The following is a 20,430-nucleotide window of genomic DNA, read 5'->3' on the forward strand; positions in this document are numbered from 1 at the left end:
TGGAGGGGTTTTAGTTGGGGGCTGAAGGTGACGGCTAGTGGCGTTCTGTTATTTTCTTTGTTAGGCCTGTCCTGTAGTAGGTAACTTCTGGGAACTCTTCTGGCTCTATCAATCTGTTTCTTTACTTCTGCAGGTGGGTATTGTAGTTGTAAGAAAGCTTGACAGAGATCTTGTAGGTGTTTGTCTCTGTCTGAGGGGTTGGAGCAAATGCGGTTGTATCGCAGAGCTTGGCTGTAGACGATGGATCGTGTGGTGTGGTCAGGGTGAAAGCTGGAGGCATGCAGGTAGGAATAGCGGTCAGTAGGTTTCCGGTATAGGGTGGTGTTTATGTGACCATTGTTTATTAGCACTGTAGTGTCCAGGAAGTGGATCTCTTGTGTGGACTGGACCAGGCTGAGGTTGGTGGTGGGATGGAAATTGTTGAAATCATGGTGGAATTCCTCAAGGGCTTCTTTTCCATGGGTCCAGATGATGAAGATGTCATCAATACAGCACAAGTAGAGTAGGGGCTTTAGGGGACGAGAGCTGAGGAAGCGTTGTTCTAAATCAGCCATAAAAATGTTGGCATACTGTGGGGCCATGCGGGTACCCATAGCAGTGCCGCTGATCTGAAGGTATACATTGTCCCCAAATGTGAAATAGTTATGGGTAAGGACAAAGTCACAAAGTTCAGCCACCAGGTTAGCCGTGACATTATCGGGGATAGTGTTCCTGACGGCTTGTAGTCCGTCTTTGTGTGGAATGTTGGTGTAGAGGGCTTCAACATCCATAGTGGCCAGGATGGTGTTATCAGGAAGATCACCGATGGATTGAAGTTTCCTCAGGAAGTCAGTGGTGTCTCGAAGGTAGCTGGGAGTGCTGGTAGCGTAGGGCCTGAGGAGGGAGTCTACATAGCCAGACAATCCTGCTGTCAGGGTGCCAATGCCTGAGATGATGGGGCACCCAGGATTTCCAGGTTTATGGATCTTGGGTAGTAGATAGAATATCCTAGGTCGGGGTTCCAGGGGGGAATTGTAACTCTCTTGTTCACAGCTCCACAGCTGGCGAATGGCCAGCTAAGCAATTAATGGCCACTTAGCACCTAGCTGGTCTGCAGGTACCATTGTCTCTAAAGAGCTAGTCTGTGGGCGTTTTCCAGCTTTCCAGCATGTAACAAACGTACAGCAAACTATCAGAGCTCCATGGACAGCGCTGATAGACACATTTTAACAGGACAATAATATTCAGGAGATGATAACTTTTCCTATGATACTTCACAAGACATACTTTGGAGAAGATTTATCCTTTTGTAATCATGGTGACCATAAGAGTGTAGAACCGTGGTTCTCAAAAGTGTTTCATTGGCCCCCCCTTCTTTGTGTGTGTGGTCATTTACGCCCCGGCCCTCACAAGCACATATATGGCCACCCAGCTCTAAAGGCAGAGTCGTTGCTGGCGATGCGCCCGGCTCTGAAGACCTCCAGCAGCAGCACAGAAGTAAGGGTGACCGAGTGAAAAGTGATATTCCTCAATATCACTGTTCACAGCAGACTTATCACCCCATTGCCACCCTGACTTCTGCCCTGCTGCTCCACCTGGCTTTTGAGAGCCTGAGCATTCATCCCCACCTCCCAGATCGGCCAGGTCCTTCTTCAAGAGTCCCAGCCGGAGGTCACGCTTGACATATTCCTGTGCCTCCATTGGGAGGACGTGCCCCACAGTTTCAGAATTACTAGTGTAGACAGTCACCGTTGGGATCGGAACCCAAGATCGTAACACCTGCTCCTTTCTGTCTGCGGGATCCCCAGAGAAAATGTCCGAACAAGAGAGAGGAACAGATCTCACTGATATTAACCTTGCAAAATACATTTCAGTGATTTCAGCTATAAACATTCCCTCCATCCTTCAGCCCCTAACCCCAGTGATTTCAAGGAGAGGGAGCTGGAATTGGGAAGGTGACATGGGCGATGGGTATAATCTCTGAATTAACAGAATACAGGAACCCTTTGCATAAATTGTAAACCTCTAAAAAGATATAGCTAAACATAGACCACGACAGTTACCCCTCTTCCAAGTCTTTAACATGTTTACATTTCAAACTCTAGCTTCATGAAGGTGGAAACACTTTTAAAATCTCTCTCTAAAAGTTGAATCTCAGTCAATTACATACAAGTTGCTTAACCCTTTCTTGCCATGACTCACAGAAGTTTACATCTTGTGTGGATTCTTCCATGTTTAATGAGGTCTGACGTCCGTATGAAACTTTTCCCACAGTCCAAGCACTTGTGGGGTCTCTCTCCTGTATGGATTTTCTGATGATAACCAAGGGCTGATTTCCAAGTGAAACTTTTCCCACACTCCAAGCACTTGTGGGGTCTCTCTCCTGTGTGGTTTGCCTGATGATCAGCAAGATCTGACTTGCATATGAAACTTTCCCCACAATCCAAGCACTTGTGGGGTCTTGCTCCTTTGTGGATTGCCTGATGTTGAACAAGGTGTGACTTTCTTATGAAACTTTTCCCACAGTCCAAGCACTTATGGGGTCTCTCCCCTCTGTGGATTGCCTGATGTTGAACAAGATGTGACTTTCTTATGAAACTTTTCTCACAATGCAAGCACTTGTGGGGTCTCTCTCCTGTGTGGATTGCCTGATGACGAACAAGGTGTGACCTCTGCATGAAACTTTTCCCACAGTCCAAGCACTTGTGGGGTCTCTCTCCTTTGTGGATTGCCTGATGTTGAACAAGGTGTGACCTCTGCATGAAACTTTTCCCACAGTCAAAGCACTTGTGGGGTCTCTCTCCTTTGTGGATTGCCTGATGATTAACAAAGTGTGACATCTGCATGAAACTTTTCCCAGAATCAAACCACTTCTGGGGTCTCTCTTCTGTGTGGACTGCCCGATGTTTTACAAGGTATGACCTCTGCTTGAAACTTTTCCCACAGTCAAAGCACTTGTGGGGTCTCTCTTCTGTGTGGACTGCCTGATGTTGAACAAGCTGTGACTTTCTTATGAAACTTTTCCCACAATCTAAGCACTTGTGGGGTCTCTCTCCTGTGTGGATTGCCTGATGACGAACAAGGACTGATTTCCGCTTGAAACTTTTCCCACAGTCAAAGCACTTGTGGGGTCTCTCTCCTGTGTGGATTACCTGATGATCAGCAAGATCTGACTTGCAAATGTAACTTTTCCCACATTCCAAGCACTTGTGGGGTCTCTCTCCTGTGTGGATTGCCTGATGTTGAACGAGGCGTGACCTTCGTATGAATCTTTTCCCACAGTCCAAGCACTTGTGGGGTCTCTCTCCTGTGTGGATTGCCTGATGATTAGCAAGATCTGACTTGCATATGAAACTTTTCCCACAGTCCAAGCACTTGTGGGGTCTCTCTCCTGTGTGGCTTTTCTGATGATAACCAAGGGCTGATCTCCAAGTGAAACTTTTCCCACAGTCCAAGCACTTGTGGGGTCTCTCTCCTGTGTGGCTTTTCTGATGATAACCAAGGGTAGATCTCAAAGTGAAACTTTTCCCACAGTCCAAGCACTTGTGGGGTCTTTCTCCGCTGTGGATTCTCTGATGATTAACAAGGTTTGACCTCATTGTGAAACTTTTCCCACAGTCCAAGCACTTATGGGATCTTTCTCCTTTGTGAATTGTTTTATGTTTAAGAAGGTATGACCTCTGCATGAAACTTTTGCCACAGTCCAAGCACTTGTGGGGTCTCTCTCCTGTGTGGATTGCCTGATGACTAACAAGGTCTGATTTCCGCTTGAAACTTTTCCCACAGTGGAAGCACTTGTGGGGTCTTGCTCCTGTGTGGATTGCCTGATGTCGAACAAGGTCTGACCTGTGTATGAAACTTTTTCCACAATCCAAGCATTTATGGGGTCTCTCTCCTGTGTGGATTGCCTGATGTTTAACAAGGTGTGACCTGTGTATGAAACTTTTCCCACAATCCAAGCATTTATAGGGTCTCTCTCCTGTGTGGATTGCCTCGTGAATAACAAGGTCTGACCTCCATATGAAACTTTTCCCACAGTCCAAGCACTTATGGGGTCTCTCTCCTGTGTGGATTCTCTGATGATAAAAAAGGCCTGCTCTCCATGTGAAACTTTTCCCACACTCCAAGCACTTATGGGGTCTCTTTCCTGTGTGGACTGCCTGATGTTGAACAAGGGTTGACCTTCGTATGAAACTTTTCCCACAGTCCAAGCACTTGTGGGGTCTCTCTCCTGTGTGGCTTTTCTCATGTGAATTTAGTGCTGACTTTGAACTGAAACATTTCCCACATTCAACGCATTGAATGGGCTTGTCTACAGTGTGGCTTCTCCCATGGTTATTAAGATCTCTGTGCTTATTGAAGCTTTCCCCACTGGCCAAGCATTGAAATGGTTTCTCTCCCGTATGGACTGTCTGATGTGTAACAAGTTTTGATCTCACAATGAATCCTTTCCCACACTCAAGGCAGTGCCAGGGTGTCTCTTCCTTGGGTTTTGTCTGCTGCTCTCTGGGATTCTCGTCTCCTCCCCCACCATTCACAGATTCATCCACTTTCTTCCTGGGTTGGTTTATCAGAAGCCTCTCTGACCTGTGCCAATTTCCCCAGGCTTCTCCCTGATTCCAGCAAGGGGAAAAATTCCCTTCAGCTCTTCCCAAAAAGGTCCCCTGTGGTTCCACTTCCCCAGGAACTGCCTCATGATGATTCCCCTCCTTCTTCTCACTCGCTCGCTCAGCACCTGCTGGGAGAGACACAATCCAGAGAGGAGTCATTGTGCTGGGGAGAAAGAGGAATAGTACTGAGGGAAAAGCCAACACAAAGACTGAGCAATTGCATTCTGCCTCCACATCCCACCCTAACACTTACAAGGAAGGAGAGACGGGAAGGGTGGAATGGCGTGAGCAATATCTGCTGACCATAGCCCTGCTCTCGGTGAGATGTAGAAGAACTGAGGGCATTAGTCACATCATATTTTGGGATTCTCAACTTTTTCCTTCATTCCCTGGATGGTTTCTCTGTCAGTCCTCACCTGTGCTGGTGCATCTCCGAAGCCCTCTGTCCTTGAAATCCTGGAGATCGGACACCCACAGCTCTTCCCCTCGTTCCAGCCGGGCGATAAGCTCAGGTTTGGGAACGGGAAATCCTGTGCAGAAAGTGAAATGAGTCCAGATCAGGGTGCATGGACCATCAGTGGAGGATTTGTCACAAAGGACGTTCCGTGAGTGGAACCTGTCCCTGTGCTCTGCTGGAGGAACGTGGAATCCAAGAGGATGGGAACAGGGTCACTGAGCCCCCTTGTGCAGAGGACGTTGTCTGGGGAGGTGAATTGAATTATTACTACACCCTCACTAGGCGTTCCCAGGATCTGTGTGCTCTGGGGGCCTTGCTGACTCACACACGTCTGCACTTAAGACCCTGCCTCTTTCTAAACCTGCAGAGCCCAGAGCTCTCCCCATGCCTGGAGCTATTCCCAAGGAGGGAGATGAACAGAGATTGTATGTGTAGGCAAGAAACAACACAGAGAAGACAGGTTTCAGAGTAACAGCCGTGTTAGTCTGTATTCGCAAAAAGAAAAGGAGTACTTGTGGCACCTTAGAGACTAACCAATTTATTTGAGCATGAGCTTTCGTGAGCTACAGCTCACTTCATCGGATGCATACCGTGGAAACTGCAGCAGACTTGAAGAGTGGTCAGTTTGGATGAGCTATTACCAGCAGGAGAGTGAGTTTGTGTGTGGGGGGGTGGAGGGTAGAAAACCTGGATTTGTGCTGGAAATGGCCCAACTTGATGATCACTTTAGATAAGCTATTACCAGCAGGACAGTAAGGTGGGAGGAGGTATTGTTTCGTATTCTCTGTGTGTATATAAAGTCTGCTGCAGTTTCCACGGTATGCATCCGATGACGTGAGCTGTAGCTCACGAAAGCTCATGCTCAAATAAATTGGTTCGTCTCTAAGGTGCCACAAGTCCTCCTTTTCTTTTTACAGAGAAGACAATGCAGGTATATGCCCGTTTGAAAGCTGGAGGGGTGGGGATGGTTTAGCTTGTCCATTGGGTTTTGACTCCCATGTCCCAGTGGAGAGGGCACCGAAATGCATGTATTTCTCACATGGCAGCTGTGCATTATGGAACCCATTCGCCTCTGCTCCAACTGACCAGGGAAGAACCTGACCACATTAAGACACACACACCCCACAGCTTCTAATAACTGAGGGGACAGGAATCCCTTACCCAGCGAGGACACCGTCTCGTAGTTCTCCTGCATGACGTCCCTGTAGAGGGCTCTCTGAGCGGGGTCCAGAAGAGCCCCCTGCCCCTGGGTGAAATAAATAGACACCTCCTCGAAGGTCACTGGCATCTGAAACACCAAGAGTCCCCCACTCAGCACCTGCTGCCCCAGCCACCATCCCACTGCTCAGGGGAATGGAAAAAAAAACGTGAAGCTGTGGGAGGGCCAGAATAGCAAAATCCCACCCCCACCCTGCTCAGAGCAGCCAGGAGGCTTCAGGGGGCGGAGAAGGTGAGAGCTCCCTGTCCGCCCCAGCACACGGAGCACGCCAGGATCTTCTCATTTCCCACACGCCTGCCAGCCACAGACTGGGACAGGAAGCAGAGCTCTGAGCCGGGGACAGGGACAGGAATCCCGACAGCTTCCCTTCGTATTTCACAGCAGCCCCAGGCAAGTGGGGTCAGGCTCCAGCACTGGGAGCCTGAAAAATGTTCCCAGCCCTGCCAAGGTGGTTATATCCTGCCTGAGAAATGGGGGAATGTCCCCTCCCCATTTCCCTGCCACAATGGGCCTACTTAGTAAATCAGTAGGTTAATCAAACTTTGACTCCTCCCTCCCCCGCCCAGCAGCTCCCTGAAAATCCCCTACCTGAGCTGGCTCCAACACAGCCATTTCCCTTCTCTCTCCCCTGGAAGACTGGCTGATCTTTAGTGAAACGTGGACCTGATTCCTCTGCCTGTCAGGGCGAGAGGGAGGTTACAGAAGGGACTTCTGTCCATGTCACTCCCCGATTCCCCCAAGACTCTTCAGGCCCTCCCAGTAACAGCATCTCTGAGCCAAATGCTAAAAAAAGGAAAGAACCAAAAGGAAAGGCCACTTTGGGAGATTTCCCCCCTTTGCAGTGTAACCCCTCTCCCTTACCAGTAGCTGGAGCCCTCTGGTGGCATCACCTGAAGATTGAGCTGCTCTGGACTCCCCGGCAGCCCCCAGGGACAGGCAGGAAGAGGCTGATCCCATTGGTCCATCCGCACACCCCCCTGCCTGAGCCAGCAGTGACTCCGGTCTGACTCTGGTGTGGCTGAGATCTGAACCCTACAGGGAAATCAGACCAGGGCCCTGGGCAGCCCCCAACACTCAGGGCACACAGACCCCACCACCACAGGGGTGTCTGACAATAACACACTCAGAGCCGGGTGTGTGTGTCGTGGGGGGGGAGTTGAGGGGCGGTTGGGTTTTTTCCTTGTAGCTTCTGCACCCTGAGGGGTTAGACCCCTGATCGCTCCCAAAGCTGAGAAGAGCTTCTCTCCGCCCGCCTGCCCACATCCCCCCTTTCCCTCGCTGTGCCCCCCACTCACATCCTCCCCCATTCCCGACCTCGCTCCCCTCAGCCCCACAGTCCCCGATGCTCCTCCATTGCCCCATCTTCCCTTCCGTGCACCCCTGCCCCCATCCCAGCCTGCCCCCGGCATCCCCTGCACCCGCCTCCGGCCCCTCTTTATCCTCCTCCCCCTGCAGCCCAGATGTGACGGGGAAGGGGGCCGCTGCAAGGGGGGGATGGGAGGGTCTCTCTTACCTTCCCCCCGAGCGGGGCCCCCCGGGGCAGGGGCCGGGCCGGGAAGGGGCCCTGGCCGGGCTGGGGGCTCTGCCCTGGGAGAGGCTCCCGGGGAGCAGCGGGCAGGGCCCGGCTGGAGGTTCCCCTCTCCCGGCTGCAGCCCGGGCTCCGGGCTCCCAGCACCAGCCGCCGGGGCTCGGGGATCTCGCCGGGAGCCAGAGTCCCCGCAGCGGCTGCGAGTCACTTCCTGGGCCGGGCTGAGCCCCGCGATCCTCCCCCCAGAGCCACCCCCCAGCCGCTCCTGGGTCCTAGCGATCAACCCACAATAATCCAGCCCCCTGCCCAGCCCCTGCCCCCTGGGGGCCCAACCGCCCCTGGGCTCGGGGAGCTTCTCCCAGCAGTAAGGGGTCATCCCGACTCGAAACTTCTCCTGTCAGCATTCAGTCTCGCTCGCAGCCTCCCTGCAGGACTGACCGGGCACCGGCCGCTGGCTGATCAGCCCGTCTGCGGCAAACTTCTCTCCATATTGGGCTGGCAGAGGCCTTGCTCTCACCGCCTCTCTGGTCACCGGCTACTGGCCCAAAACCTCTGGTTGTTTGAGCTGACTGGGCCAGATTTGCAGAGGGGAGCGAGGGAAGGCAAAAGGAGAGAGAGCAGAAGTGGGGGTGGCATAATTGTTTAGACCACTGGCAGAGGTGAAAGTAAGCCGGTCTGATCCACTCTGGCGGACCCGGCAAGAGCCAGGACACCGCTGACTGCACCGGCAGGGGGCAGCTTCCCCAGGCCGGTGATGTGAAGGGCTCCGGCCACCGGTACCACAGCGGAGCCCTGGGCCCTTTAAATCGCCGCTGGAGCTCCGGGGGTCCCGGCTGCCGCTGCAGCTACTGCTCCTGCCCTGATTTCAAGGGCCCGAAGCTCCCAGCAGCTGCTCACGTACCAGGGGGAGTTCAGGATCTAGCCAAAATCAAAGTCAGTGGAGTTGAGGATGTCCGCTGGCTCCCCTTCTCTGGTTTGCCCTGCTGAGCGTGTCTTTCAAGACCAGGATGATGAAAGCCCAACAGTGCCATGCTGGGGCCCAGAAGACAGCGGGTGTGAGACGTACCCCAGGGTACAATCTGGACTGTTGAACTGCTTAATTCTCCATCCCAGGGCATGTTTTACACTGTTTCCCAGGCTGGATAAAGATCAATGAGTAAAACAAAAATCAGTGTTTTTATTTAAATTGGATTTTTTTTTGATAAAATGCTTTTTGAGGAAAAACCTTATCTAAAGATACGTTTAATTAAGATACATTGTAGCTCAAAGATATCTCATCCTGGAATAGGGATTGTAAATTCTAATTCTATAGTATGAGACAATATATTCATGGAATGTTTAAGAAAAGTTTTGTACATGAGTTCCAATAGTTGATGGATTAGGGACCCAATTTTATGGGGTTCCACAGGCTTCTGTATAGATTATTTAGGTTAATCTTTCCATCTACCCAGTGGGACTCAGTGCTCAGTCTAGAAGATCCCATCAGAGATGCTTAGTTTCCCAGTTCTCAAACTGTGGCTTTGTGTCTCCAGAGGTAACATGCTTGTTAACAGCCAAAATGTTTTAAAATAATATAGAGAGGTGAGAAATAACAGTCCTCACCTCTATTGTCCCTCTGCAAATTTGTGTACACAGAGTCAATCCCTTCCCTCTCTCCAAAAGTGCAAAGTTTCAAAAAGTTGAATGAATAGAAGAATGTTGGAGGTGGAATAGATCTGGACAAGGAGAAGTCTGGAGATAAATGTAAGAAACGATGGATATATGCTTTTCTGTTAAAATATTATATCTTTGCTGTTGAAGAAAAAAATCCAGAATACTTAACGTTGTTGTTTTAGTGAAATAAACAATTTAAATGTCTCTCTGGTGATGTTCTCCTCCACAGGGTGGCATGACTGAAATAATCAAACAATCATTCATTGTCTGATATAGCTGTAAAACTAACCTGAAAAGTTTTCAAAATAAATCTGTTTTAAAATGTATAGTGTGTATCTTCTAAAAATGCAACCTACATCTATCTCTGAGTTGTGTAGAATATCTATTAAGATCATAAAAACCAAAAATGCACTTTTCTGTAGAATACCATGATTAAATCGAGTCTTCCAGACTACTGATTTAAATCATGATTTAAATCAAATCCATCCTGCTGCATCGCTGTGTGAACCACGCTCTGCTCACACACAGCCACTAGCATTCAAACTCACTCCTGGCTGCACGGTACTGAGTGTGACTAGCCAGACACTCATGAAGTTACTAAAGGACTGAGCAACATCAGCCACTTTTCTGCTCCCAGCCTTGCACCCTGGTAATCTGCATCTTGGACTGCTCAGTCTGTTCACTGTGCTGGACAAACTCAATAATTAGTGGGTCATCCCCCCCCCACAAAGTGGTCGGATTAGGCCACAGCCTTGTTCTCTCAAGTCAAATCCCCCAAACACTTCGATGAAAACACACAGGTCCAAACAAAACACTAAAATCAGTTTATTAACTGGAACAAGGAGGTTTTCAGGGATCACAAGGGAGAAAGATGTGAAAGGTCAGAACTAGTTAAATCTATACAATTAAAACATGCATTTTAAATCATAAATTTTACCAATCTAAGGAAAATGTGAAGCAAGCAGGTTTTCGCACCCGCCCGCTATTCCAAGCGGTTCACAGTTCTTCGTACCCAGGAAGGATTTCCTTCCCGCCTTGGTGCGTCCTCCCCAGTCCAAGGCCCCTGTGGCCTTTCAAGGCATATCCTTGACATCAGTAAAGATGGGAGAGGAGAGGTGAAAATGGAGGCAATTCTACCTTCTGCTTTTATACCATTCTCTTCTTTGAGGTTCAAGCTCCAGCCAGGGGGCAGGCAACAATCAGTCTGTGGCCAAAGTGAGCGTCCAGCCGTCCTTCTGGTGAATTGTAACTCTCTTGTTCACAGCTCCACAGCTGGTGAATGGCCAGCTAAGCAATTAAGGGCCACTTACCACCTAGCTGGTCTGCAGGTACCATTGTCTCTAAAGAGCTACTTTGTGGGCGTTTTCCAGCTTTCCAGCATGTAACAAACATACAGAAAACTCTCAGAACTCCATGGACAGCGCTGATCGACACATTTTAACAGGACAATAATATTCAGCAGGCGATGACTTTTCCTATGAAACTTCACAAGACATACTTTGGAGAAGATTTATCCTTCTGTAATCGTGGTGACCATAAGAGTGTAGACCAGTGGTTCTCAAAAGTGGTTCATTGGCCCCCCCTTCTTTGTATCTGTGGTCATTTCTGCCCTCGCCCTCACAAGCACATATATGGCCACCCAGCTCTAAAGGCAAAGTCGTTGCTGGCGATGCGCTCAGCTCTGAAGGCCTCCAGCAGCAGCACAGAACTAAGGGTGACCGAGTGAAAAGTGATATTCCTCAATATCACTGTTCACAGCAGACTTATCACCCCATTGCCACCCTGACTTCTGCCCTGCTGCTCCACCTGGCTTTTGAGAGCCTGAGCATTCATCCCAACCTCCCAGATACGCCAGTTCCTTCTTCAAGAGTCCCAGCTGGAGGTCACGCCTCCCTTGACATATTCCTGTGCCTCCATTGGGAGGACATGCCCCACAGTTTGAGAATTACTAGTGTAGACAGTCACCATTGGGATCGGAACCCAAGATGGTAACAGCTGCTCCTTTCTGTCTGCGGGATCCCCAGAGAAAATGTCCGAACAAGAGAGAGGAACAGATCACACTGATATTAACCTTGCAAAACACATTTCGGTGATTTCAGCTATAAACCTTCCCTCCATCCTTCAGCCCCTAACCTCAGTGATTTCAAGGAGAGGGAGCTGGAATTGGGCAGGTGACATGGGCGATGGGTATAATCTCTGAATTAACAGAATACAGGAACCCTTTGCATAAATTGTAAACCTCTAAAAAGATATAGCTAAACATAGACCACGACAGTTACCCCTCTTCCAACATGCTTACATTTACATTACATTAACATGTTTACATTTCAAACTCTAGATTGATGAAGATGGAAACACTTTTAAAATCTCTCTCTAAAAGTTGAATCTCAGGCAATTACATACAAGTTGCTTAACCCTTTCTTGCCATGAGTCACAGAAGTTTACATCTTCTGTGGATTCTTCCATGTTTAACGAGGTCTGACGTCCGTATGAAACTTTTCCCACAGTCCAAGCACTTGTGGGGTCTCTCTCCTGTATGGATTTTCTGATGATAACCAAGGGCTGATTTCCAAGTGAAACTTTTCCCACACTCCAAGCACTTGTGGGGTCTTTCTCCTGTGTGGATTGCCTGATGTTGAATAAGGTGTGATCTCTGTATGAAACTTTTCCCACAGTCCAAGCACTTATGGGGTCTTTCTCCTGTGTGGATTGCCTGATGATTAACAACGTGTGACTTCCGCTTGAAACTTTTCCCACAGTCCAAGCACTTGTGGGGTTTTTCTCCTGTGTGGATTGCCTGATGTTTAACAAGGGTTGACCTCTCTGTGAAGCTTTTCCCACAGTCCAAGCACTTGTGGGGTCTCTCTCCTGTATGGATTTTCTGATGATAACCAAGAGCTGATTTCCAGGTGAAACTTTTCCCACACTCCAAGCACTTGTGGGGTCTCTCTCCTGTGTGGACTGCCTGATGTTTAGCAAGGGTTGACGCCTCTGTGAAACTTTTCCCACAGTCCAAGCACTTGTGGGTGTTCTCTCCTGTGTGGACTTCCCGATGTTTAACAAGGTGTGACCTCTGCTTGAAACTTTTCCCATAGTACAAGCACTTGTGGGATCTCTCTCCTGTGTGGCTTTTCTGATGATAACCAAGGGCTGATCTTGAAGTGAAACTTTTCCCACAGTCCAAGCACTTGTGGGGTCTCTCTCCTGTCTTGCTTTTCTGGTGATAACTAAGGGCTGATCTCGAAGTGAAACTTTTCCCACAGTCCAAGCACTTGTGGGGTCTTTCTCTGCTGTGGATTCTCTGATGATTAACAAGGTTTGACCTCGCTGTGAAACTTTTCCCACAGTCCAAGCCCTTATCGGATCTTTCTCCTTTGTGAATTGTTTTATGTTTAAGAAGGTATGACCTCTGCATGAAACTTTTGCCACAGTCCAAGCACTTGTGGGGTCTCTCTCCTGTGTGGATTGCCTGATGACTAACAAGGTCTGATTTCCGCTTGAAACTTTTCCCACAGTGGAAGCACTTGTGGGGTCTTGCTCCTGTGTGGATTGACAGATGTCTAACAAGGTCTGACCTATGTATGAAACTTTTTCCACAATCCAAGCATTTATGGGGTCTCTCTCCTGTGTGGATTGCCTGATGTTTAACAAGGTGTGACCTGTGTATGAAACTTTTCCCACAATCCAAGCATTTATGGGGTCTCTCTCCTGTGTGGATTGCCTCATGAATAACAAGGTCTGACCTCCATATGAAACTTTTCCCACAGTCTAAGCATTTATGGGGTCTCTCTCCTGTGTGGATTCTCTGATGATAAAAAAGGCCTGCTCTCCATGTGAAACTTTTCCCACACTCCAAGCACTTATGGGGTCTCTTTCCTGTGTGGACTGCCTGATGTTGAACAAGGGTTGACCTTCGTATGAAACTTTTCCCACAGTCCAAGCACTTGTGGGGTCTCTCTCCTGTGTGGCTTTTCTCATGTGAATTTAGTGCTGACTTTGAACTGAAACATTTCCCACATTCAACGCATTGAATGGGCTTGTCTACAGTGTGGCTTCTCCCATGGTTATTAAGATCTCTGCGCTTATTGAAGCTTTCCCCACTGGCCAAGCATTGAAATGGTTTCTCTCCCGTATGGACTGTCTGATGTGTAACAAGTTGTGATCTCACAATGAATCCTTTCCCACACTCAAGGCAGTGCCAGGGTGTCTCTTCCTTGCGATTTGTCTGCTGCTCTCTGGGATTCTCGTCTCCTCCCCCACCATTCACAGATTCATCCACTTTCTTCCTGGGTTGGTTCATCAGAAGACTCTCTGACCTGTGCCAATTTCTCCAGGCTTCTCCCTGATTCCAGCAAGGGGAAAAATTCCCTTCAGCTCTTCCCACAAGGGTCCCCTGTGGTTCCACTTCCCCAGGAACTGCCTCATGATGATTCCCCTCCTTCTTCTCACTCCCTCGCTCAGCACCTGCTGGGAAAGACACAATCCAGAGAAGAGTCATTGTGCTGGGGAGAAAGAGGAATAGCACTGAGGGAAAAGCCAACACAAAGACTGAGCAATTGCATTCTGCCTCCACATCCCGCCGAAACTCTTACAAGGAAGGAGAGACGGAAAGGGTGGAATGGCGTGAGCAATATCTGCTGACCATAGCCCTGCTCTCAGTGAGATGAAGAAGAACTGAGGGAGTTACTCACATCATATTTTGGGATTCTCAACTTTTTCCTTCATTCCCTAGATGGTTTCTCTGTCAGTCCTCACCTGTGCTGGTGCATCTCAGAAGCCTTCTGTCCTTGAAATCCTGGAGATCGGACACCCACAGCTCTTCCCCTCGTTCCAACCGGGCGATAAGCTCAGGTTTGGGAATGGGAAATCCTGTGCAGAAGGTGAAATGAGTCCGGATCAGGGTGCATGGAGCATTGGTGGAGGATCTGTCACAAAGGACGTTCCGTGAGTGGAACCTGTCCCTGTGCTCTGCTGAAGGAACTTGGAATCCAAGAGGATGGGAACAGGGTCACTGAGCCCCCTTGTGCAGAGGACGTTGTCTGGGGAGGTGAATTGAATTATTACTACACCCTCACTAGGCGTTCCCAGGATCTGTGCACTCTGGGGGCCTTGCTGACTCACACACAGGTCTGCACTTAAGACCCTGCCTCTTTCTAAACCTGCAGAGCCCAGAGCTCTCCCCATGCCTGGAGCTATTCCCAAGGAGGGAGATGAACAGAGATTTTATGTGCAGCCAAGAAACAAGACAGACAAGACAATGCGGATTTATGCATCCTTGAAAGCTGGAGGGTTGGGGATGGTTTAAATTGTCCATTGGGTTTTGACTCCCATGTCCCAGTGGAGAGGGCACCGAAATGCATGTATTTCTCACATGGCAGCTGTGCATTATGGAACCCATTCGCCTCTGCTCCAACTGACCAGGGAAGAACCTGACCACATTAAGACACACAGACCCCACAGCTTCTAATAACTGAGGGGACAGGAATCCCTTACCCAGCGAGGACACCATCTCGTAGTTCTCCTGCATGACGTCCCTGTAGAGGGCTCTCTGAGCGGGGTCCAGCAGAGCCCCCTGCCCCTGGGTGAAATAAATAGCCACCTCCTCGAAGGTCACCGGCATCTGAAACACCAAGAGTCCCCCACTCAGCACCTGCTGCCCCAGCCACAATCCCACTACTCATGGGAAAGGAAAAAAAAATGTGAAGCGGTGGGAGGGCCAGAGTAGCAGAATCCCACCCCCACCCTGCTCACAGCAGCCAGGAGGCTTCAGGGGGTGGAGAAGGTGAGAGCTCCCTGTCCGCCCCAGCACACGGAGCACGCCAGGATCTTCTCATTTCCCACACGCCTGCCAGCCACAGACTGGGACAGGAAGCAGAGCTCTGAGCCGGGGACAGGAACAGGAATCCCGACAGCTTCCCTTCGTATTTCACAGCAGCCCTGGGCAAGTGGGGTTAGGTTCCAGCACTGGGAGCCTGGAAAATGTTCCCAGCCCTGCCGAGGTGGTTATATCCTGCCTGAGAAATGGGGGAATGTCCCCTCCCCCTTACCCTGCCACAATGGGCCTACTTAGTAAATCAGTAGGTTTATCAAACCCTGACTCCTCCCTCCCACACCCAGCAGGTCCCTGAAAATGCCCTACCTGAGCTGGCTCCATCACAGCCATTTCCCTTCTCTGTCCTCTGGAACACTGGCCGATCTTTGGTGAAACGTGGACCTGATTTCTCAGCCTGTCGGGGCGAGAGGGAGGTTACAGAAGGGGCTTCTGTCCATGTCCATGTCCATGTCACACCCCAATTCCCCCCAGACTCTTCAGACTGTTGGGGACACTGGGGCATGGCCACTGGGTAACTCAAGTGGATGGAAGACCACGAGTGTCGATGAAGCCCCCTCGCACTACTCCCAAGTGTCCTTGCCCCCGCCCTCCCCCACCAGGAGGCACTCACAGCAGTTATGCTGAGGATCTGCAACAATATGTTGCAGAGTCAGACTGCCTGAAACTAAACAAGGCCAAACAGCGCAGATATGGATGAACAATGCTGAATAAAGCAGCTTTATGTATAGTTTAACAAATGATAAAAAAAACAAGGAAACTAGCTGGGAACTGGATTGGCTGGCTATATGGATACTTAGGGCAGCTTGCTATTGGATAAGTATGCTGAAGAAAGGATGTATAAAAGCCTCTGTAACTTCCTGCTCTGGGTACAGGATTTGAGATTCTAATCTCCCTGTACCTTTTTGAAACTTCAAATAAACTTTTCTGCTTCTCCACCCCGTTGTGATTATTGGGTGAAGCACACCGGGTAGCGAACCCCCTCTCCACTGCTGTTGCTCGCCTCTGGCACTGGGTGCCAGCAACAGCTTTTGGCGTCCCTGGGTGGGCGACGAGGCTGCTATTTAGCCTTGCCCGGACCCCTCCTGGAGGTCAAGGATTGCAGCGAGAACCGACGCCCAGCGCACACGCGTGAGTTCATCGGGGGCCTCGGAGGAGACGCGATTTGATCGAGCCTGGAGGGCACAACGCACTCATATAGTGGAGAAGCCGCTGTGGGCGACAGTGAGGAACCGGTCCCTTGGATAAGGTAGGAACCTTTGAAATCCGGATTGTATGCTCTGTTGGAACCTGGGGATGCCCAGAGTTACCCTGTAGGTATGGGACAGGGACAGAGCTCGGGGGTTAGGGCACAGTGTACGCCCCTAGAATACATTCTAGCAAACTGGAAGGTATTTAGTGCGGATCCGATGACTAAGAGCCAATTAAAACGATTCTGTACAGTTGGCTTGCCTCAATATCAACTAGAGGACCAGGAGTGGTGGCCACCAAGAGGGTCAATTAATTACAACACGATCCTCCAGTTACTCCTGTTCTGTCAGAGAACAAGAAAGTGGAATGAACATATGTATGCGCATTTGTTTCTGGCTTTATGTACTCAACCAGATATTTTACAGCACTCTAATTTGACTCCGACTGGTTCGTTAGTAGCTAATGTTAGTCCCCAGACCCCCACCCCCACTGTAATGGCAGAGGAGGTGTCCCCTTCGGCCCCCGCACCCCGGCCAGGAGGCACTCGCAGCAGTTATGCTGAGGATCTGCAACAATATGTTGTAGAGTCAGACTGCCTGAAACTAAACAAGGTCAAACAGGGCAGATATGGATGAACAATGCTGAATAAAGCAGCTTTATGTATAGTTTAACAAATGATACAAAAAACAAGGAAACTAGCTGGGAACTGGATTGGCTGGCTATATGGATACTTAGGGCAGCTTGCTATTGGATAAGTATGCTGAAGAAAGGATGTATAAAAGCCTCTGTAACTTCCTGCTCTGTGAACAGGATTTGAGATTCTATTCTCCCTGGACCTTTTTAACGCTTCAGATAAACTCTTCTGCTTTTCTCCACCCCGTTGTGATTATTGGGTGAAGCACACCAGGTAGCGAACCCCTCCCCTAACGCTGTTGCTTGCCTCTGGCACTGGGTGCGGGCAACAAGACCCTCCCAGTAACAGCATCTCTGAGCCAAATGCTAAAAAAAGGGAAGAACCAAAAGGGCCACTTTGGGAGATTTCCCCCCACTGCAGTGTAAACCCCTCTCCCTTACCAGTAGCTGGAGCCCTCTGCTGGCATCACCTGAAGATTGAGCTGCCCTGGACTCCCCGGCAGCCCCCAGGGACAGGCAGGAAGAGGCTGATCCCATTGGCCTATCCGCGCATCCCCCTGCCTGAGCCAGCAGTGACTCCGGTCTGACTCTGGTGTGGCTGAGATCTAAACTCTACAGGGAAATCAAACAAGGCCCTGGGCAGCCCCCAACACTCAGGGCACACAGACCCCACCACCACAGGGGTGTCTGACAATAACACACTGAGAGCTGAGTGTGTCGGGGGGGTGGGGGTTTCCTTGTAGCTTCTGCACCCTGAGGGGTTAGTCCCCTGATCACTCCCAAAGATGAGAAGAGCTTCTCTCCGCTCCTCCCACCTCGTCTCCCATGGGGCGGAGAAGCTGCCTGGGCATCTCCACCCGCCCGCCTCCCCACATCCCCCCTTTCCCTCGCTGTGCCCCCCACTCACATCTTCCCCCATTCCCGACCTCGCTCCCCTCAGCCCCACAGTCCCCGATCCTCCTCCATTGCCCCATCTTCCCTCCCGTGCACCCCTGCCCCCATCCCAGCCTGCCCCCGGCATCCCCTGCACCCGCCTCCAGCCCCTCTTTATCCTCCTCCCCCTGCAGCCCAGATGTGACGGGGATGGGCCCCGCTGCAAGGGGGGATGGGAGGGTCTCTCTTACCTTCCCTCCGTGCGGGGCCCCCCGGGGCAGGGGCCGGGCCGGGAAGGGGCCCTGGCCGATCTGGGGGCTCTGCCCTGGGAGTGGCTACCGGGGAGCAGCGGGAAGGGCCCGGCTGGAGGTTCCCCCCTCCCGGGCTCCGGGCTCCCAGCACCAGCCGCCGGGGCTCGGGGATCTCGCCGGGAGCCAGAGTCCCCGCAGCGGCTGCGAGTCACTTCCTGGGCCGGGCCTGAGCCCCGCGATCGCTCCCCCCAGAGCCGCCCCCCAGCCGCTCCTGGGTCCTAGCGATCAACTCACCGAAGGATCAGCATCCCGGTGCCCGGCTCCTGTTACACTCACAGGCTCCAAGGTCACAAGGGACCATCATGAGCATCTTGCCCAGGGGTTCTCACCACCAAATTTGGTGGCCTCAGAGAGTGGCCAGCAACTCTCGCTGGTGCCCGCTCTGACACTTGCCCCTAAAATCCTAATTAACTTTAGTAGAAACCAATAAATATGCACAGAGGTAAGAGGGAGGACACTCCTAGTGTGGGGAACTTTTCTAGCTGTCCCTCCCACATCCAAGGCCTCCTGCACAGGCCCTGGCTGTGTTGCAGGCAAGCCCAGGGTTGGACACTAACTCTGGTGTTGGTGTTTGAGGGGTTCCTCTCCCCAGCAGCTCCAGTGGACCTGGGCCAAGCCTGGGGAGGTAAAAAGGGGGAACACTCCTCCTAGTGTGGAGAACTTTTCTGGCTTCTACCAAGCCCCAGAGGAACTGGCAAGCAAAACGATCTGAGTCCTTTACCCAGAGGCCTGCATGAGCTCGAGCACCCCTCCCGCTGCCCGCTTCCACTCTGGACCCCTGTAACCCCAATGCTGGGCCCAGGGCTCCTGAGGTGCTTGACCCCCAATGTTGTGATCACTCAGGACAGCTGTCCCCATTGTGGGGTGTTCTCTCCACTCTGGATGCTTCCTTCATCATTGCACAGAGTTAAGAACAAATGCAATTTATTAAACAGGATGTAATACAAAAATAAGGAGAAAAGTGGGAAAGATGAAAGGAAAACATGTCATCCCGCTGTGTGGGGGGGAACCCCAAACAACACTCTCTGGAATGCCAGGGCCCTTCACAGTCTGTCCCTCCCACATCCCTCTGCCTCCAGCCGAGCCCTCCTCTCTCCTTAGCCCCTCCTGCTCTGCTCTAGCCCAGCCAGCTCCAGCTGACACAAAGGAGAGGACCCGGCTGCTGACTCCCTCATTGGCCTGCCTGCCCTGTCAATCAGGCTGACCTACAGCAATGTCCCCCCCCCCCGCCCCTTGTCAGTCTCAGGATCTTCATTTCTCATTGGCCCTTCCCCTTTCTTTTGGTGTTAGGAGACGGCCTAACTAATGGCCAACCCATTAAGTTTCAGTAAGGGGCCAACAATCCCCTTACTCCTATAAACATGAAAATCATAATTTCTTTATTGGTAACTAGTAAATCCGCTGCTGTGTAAAATGCAATTTCTATGTTTGCTAAAAATTTTCACAACCTCTCAGCTAGCGACTCAGGTTGCCAATTTGGGAATATTTTAAAAATGGACACTCAAGTCGGAGTGCTGCAACCTCCCCTGCCCCGCCTTTTCCCTCCAAGGTCCCATCCCTGCCCCACCTCTTCCCTCCAAGGCCCTGCTCCGACTCCACCTCTTCCTCCAAGGGTCTACCCGCCCTCCACTTCTCTTTCCCCCTTCCCTGCCTAGGTCAGGAAGGGCTTGTCTGTGGAGCCGGGGCTGGGAGCTGCAGCTGCCCAGTGCAGGTAGGAGGCAGCCCCGGCTGAGTCGGCTCTGATGGGAGTGATGACCCAGTGCCTCCCCACCCGCAGTAACTCGACTTTGGCTGTCCGGTCAGTAGATGTGATCGGACACTGTCAGGTCCCCTTTTCCACTGGACTTCATGGTTGAAAACCGGGCACCTGGCCACCCTAACAGCACCCACTGTGCCAGAAGTGCTGGGAACGCGTCAGGGACAAGTTCTGCTTTCCGATGGTGGAGGAAGGAACCAGGGGGCAGGTGGGTTAGACTCAGTTCTGACCAACGGGGAAGAATTCATTGGTTGAGATGAAATTACTGTAAAGTGGGTGCAGAACTAAAGACTGCACTCAGAGTAGTTATTTATGGTCTGGTCCCATACTGGGAGGGGAATGGTGCGGGGGGGGCGGAGGAGGGAGAAGCTCCAGCTGGCCTCCCTCGCT

At 51.0% G+C, this 20,430-nt stretch overlaps 1 protein-coding gene across 5 annotated transcripts; it reads right to left on the reverse strand.

Annotated features, from left to right (window-relative positions):
• Positions 1-397: 397 nt before the first annotated feature.
• On the reverse strand, positions 398-18,430 carry LOC140897863 (uncharacterized). 5 transcript variants are annotated; one of them, XM_078848546.1, is made up of 5 exons: positions 18,225-18,430; positions 7,127-7,297; positions 6,208-6,334; positions 5,006-5,119; positions 398-4,717 (listed from the first exon to the last, which is right to left on the reverse strand). In XM_078848546.1, exons 2-5 carry the CDS (start codon positions 7,220-7,222, stop codon positions 2,178-2,180), a joined length of 2,877 nt encoding a protein of 958 aa, XP_078704672.1. In that variant the 5' UTR covers positions 7,223-7,297; positions 18,225-18,430; the 3' UTR covers positions 398-2,177. The 5 variants fall into 5 exon arrangements, 4 of the variants coding, with proteins under 4 accessions (XP_078704672.1, XP_073167153.1, XP_078704673.1 ...); XM_073311052.2 differs by lacking the exons at positions 7,127-7,297; positions 18,225-18,430 and adding exons at positions 6,854-6,941; positions 7,779-8,001; XM_078848547.1 differs by lacking the exons at positions 7,127-7,297; positions 18,225-18,430 and adding exons at positions 6,854-7,048; positions 7,779-7,809.
• Between the last annotated feature and the right edge of the window lie 2,000 nt (positions 18,431-20,430).

Source organism: Lepidochelys kempii, chromosome 14, assembly GCF_965140285.1.
Source record: "Lepidochelys kempii isolate rLepKem1 chromosome 14, rLepKem1.hap1, whole genome shotgun sequence".
In the NCBI taxonomy this organism is placed as follows: domain Eukaryota; kingdom Metazoa; phylum Chordata; order Testudines; family Cheloniidae; genus Lepidochelys; species Lepidochelys kempii.

What these genes read in the sequence shown, in the direction of transcription:
- LOC140897863 (XM_078848546.1), bottom strand. Translation starts at nt 7,222, where the DNA reads ATGGGATCAGCCTCTTCCTGCCTGTCCCTGGGGGCTGCCGGGGAGTCC. An exon ending in CCAGAGGGCTCCAGCTACTG is followed by an intron (nt 6,335 to 7,126) that starts GTAAGGGAGAGG and finishes TTGGTGTTTCAG; the next exon opens with ATGCCAGTGACCTTCGAGGA. An exon ending in CGAGACGGTGTCCTCGCTGG is followed by an intron (nt 5,120 to 6,207) that starts GTAAGGGATTCC and finishes CTTTCTGCACAG; the next exon opens with GATTTCCCGTTCCCAAACCT.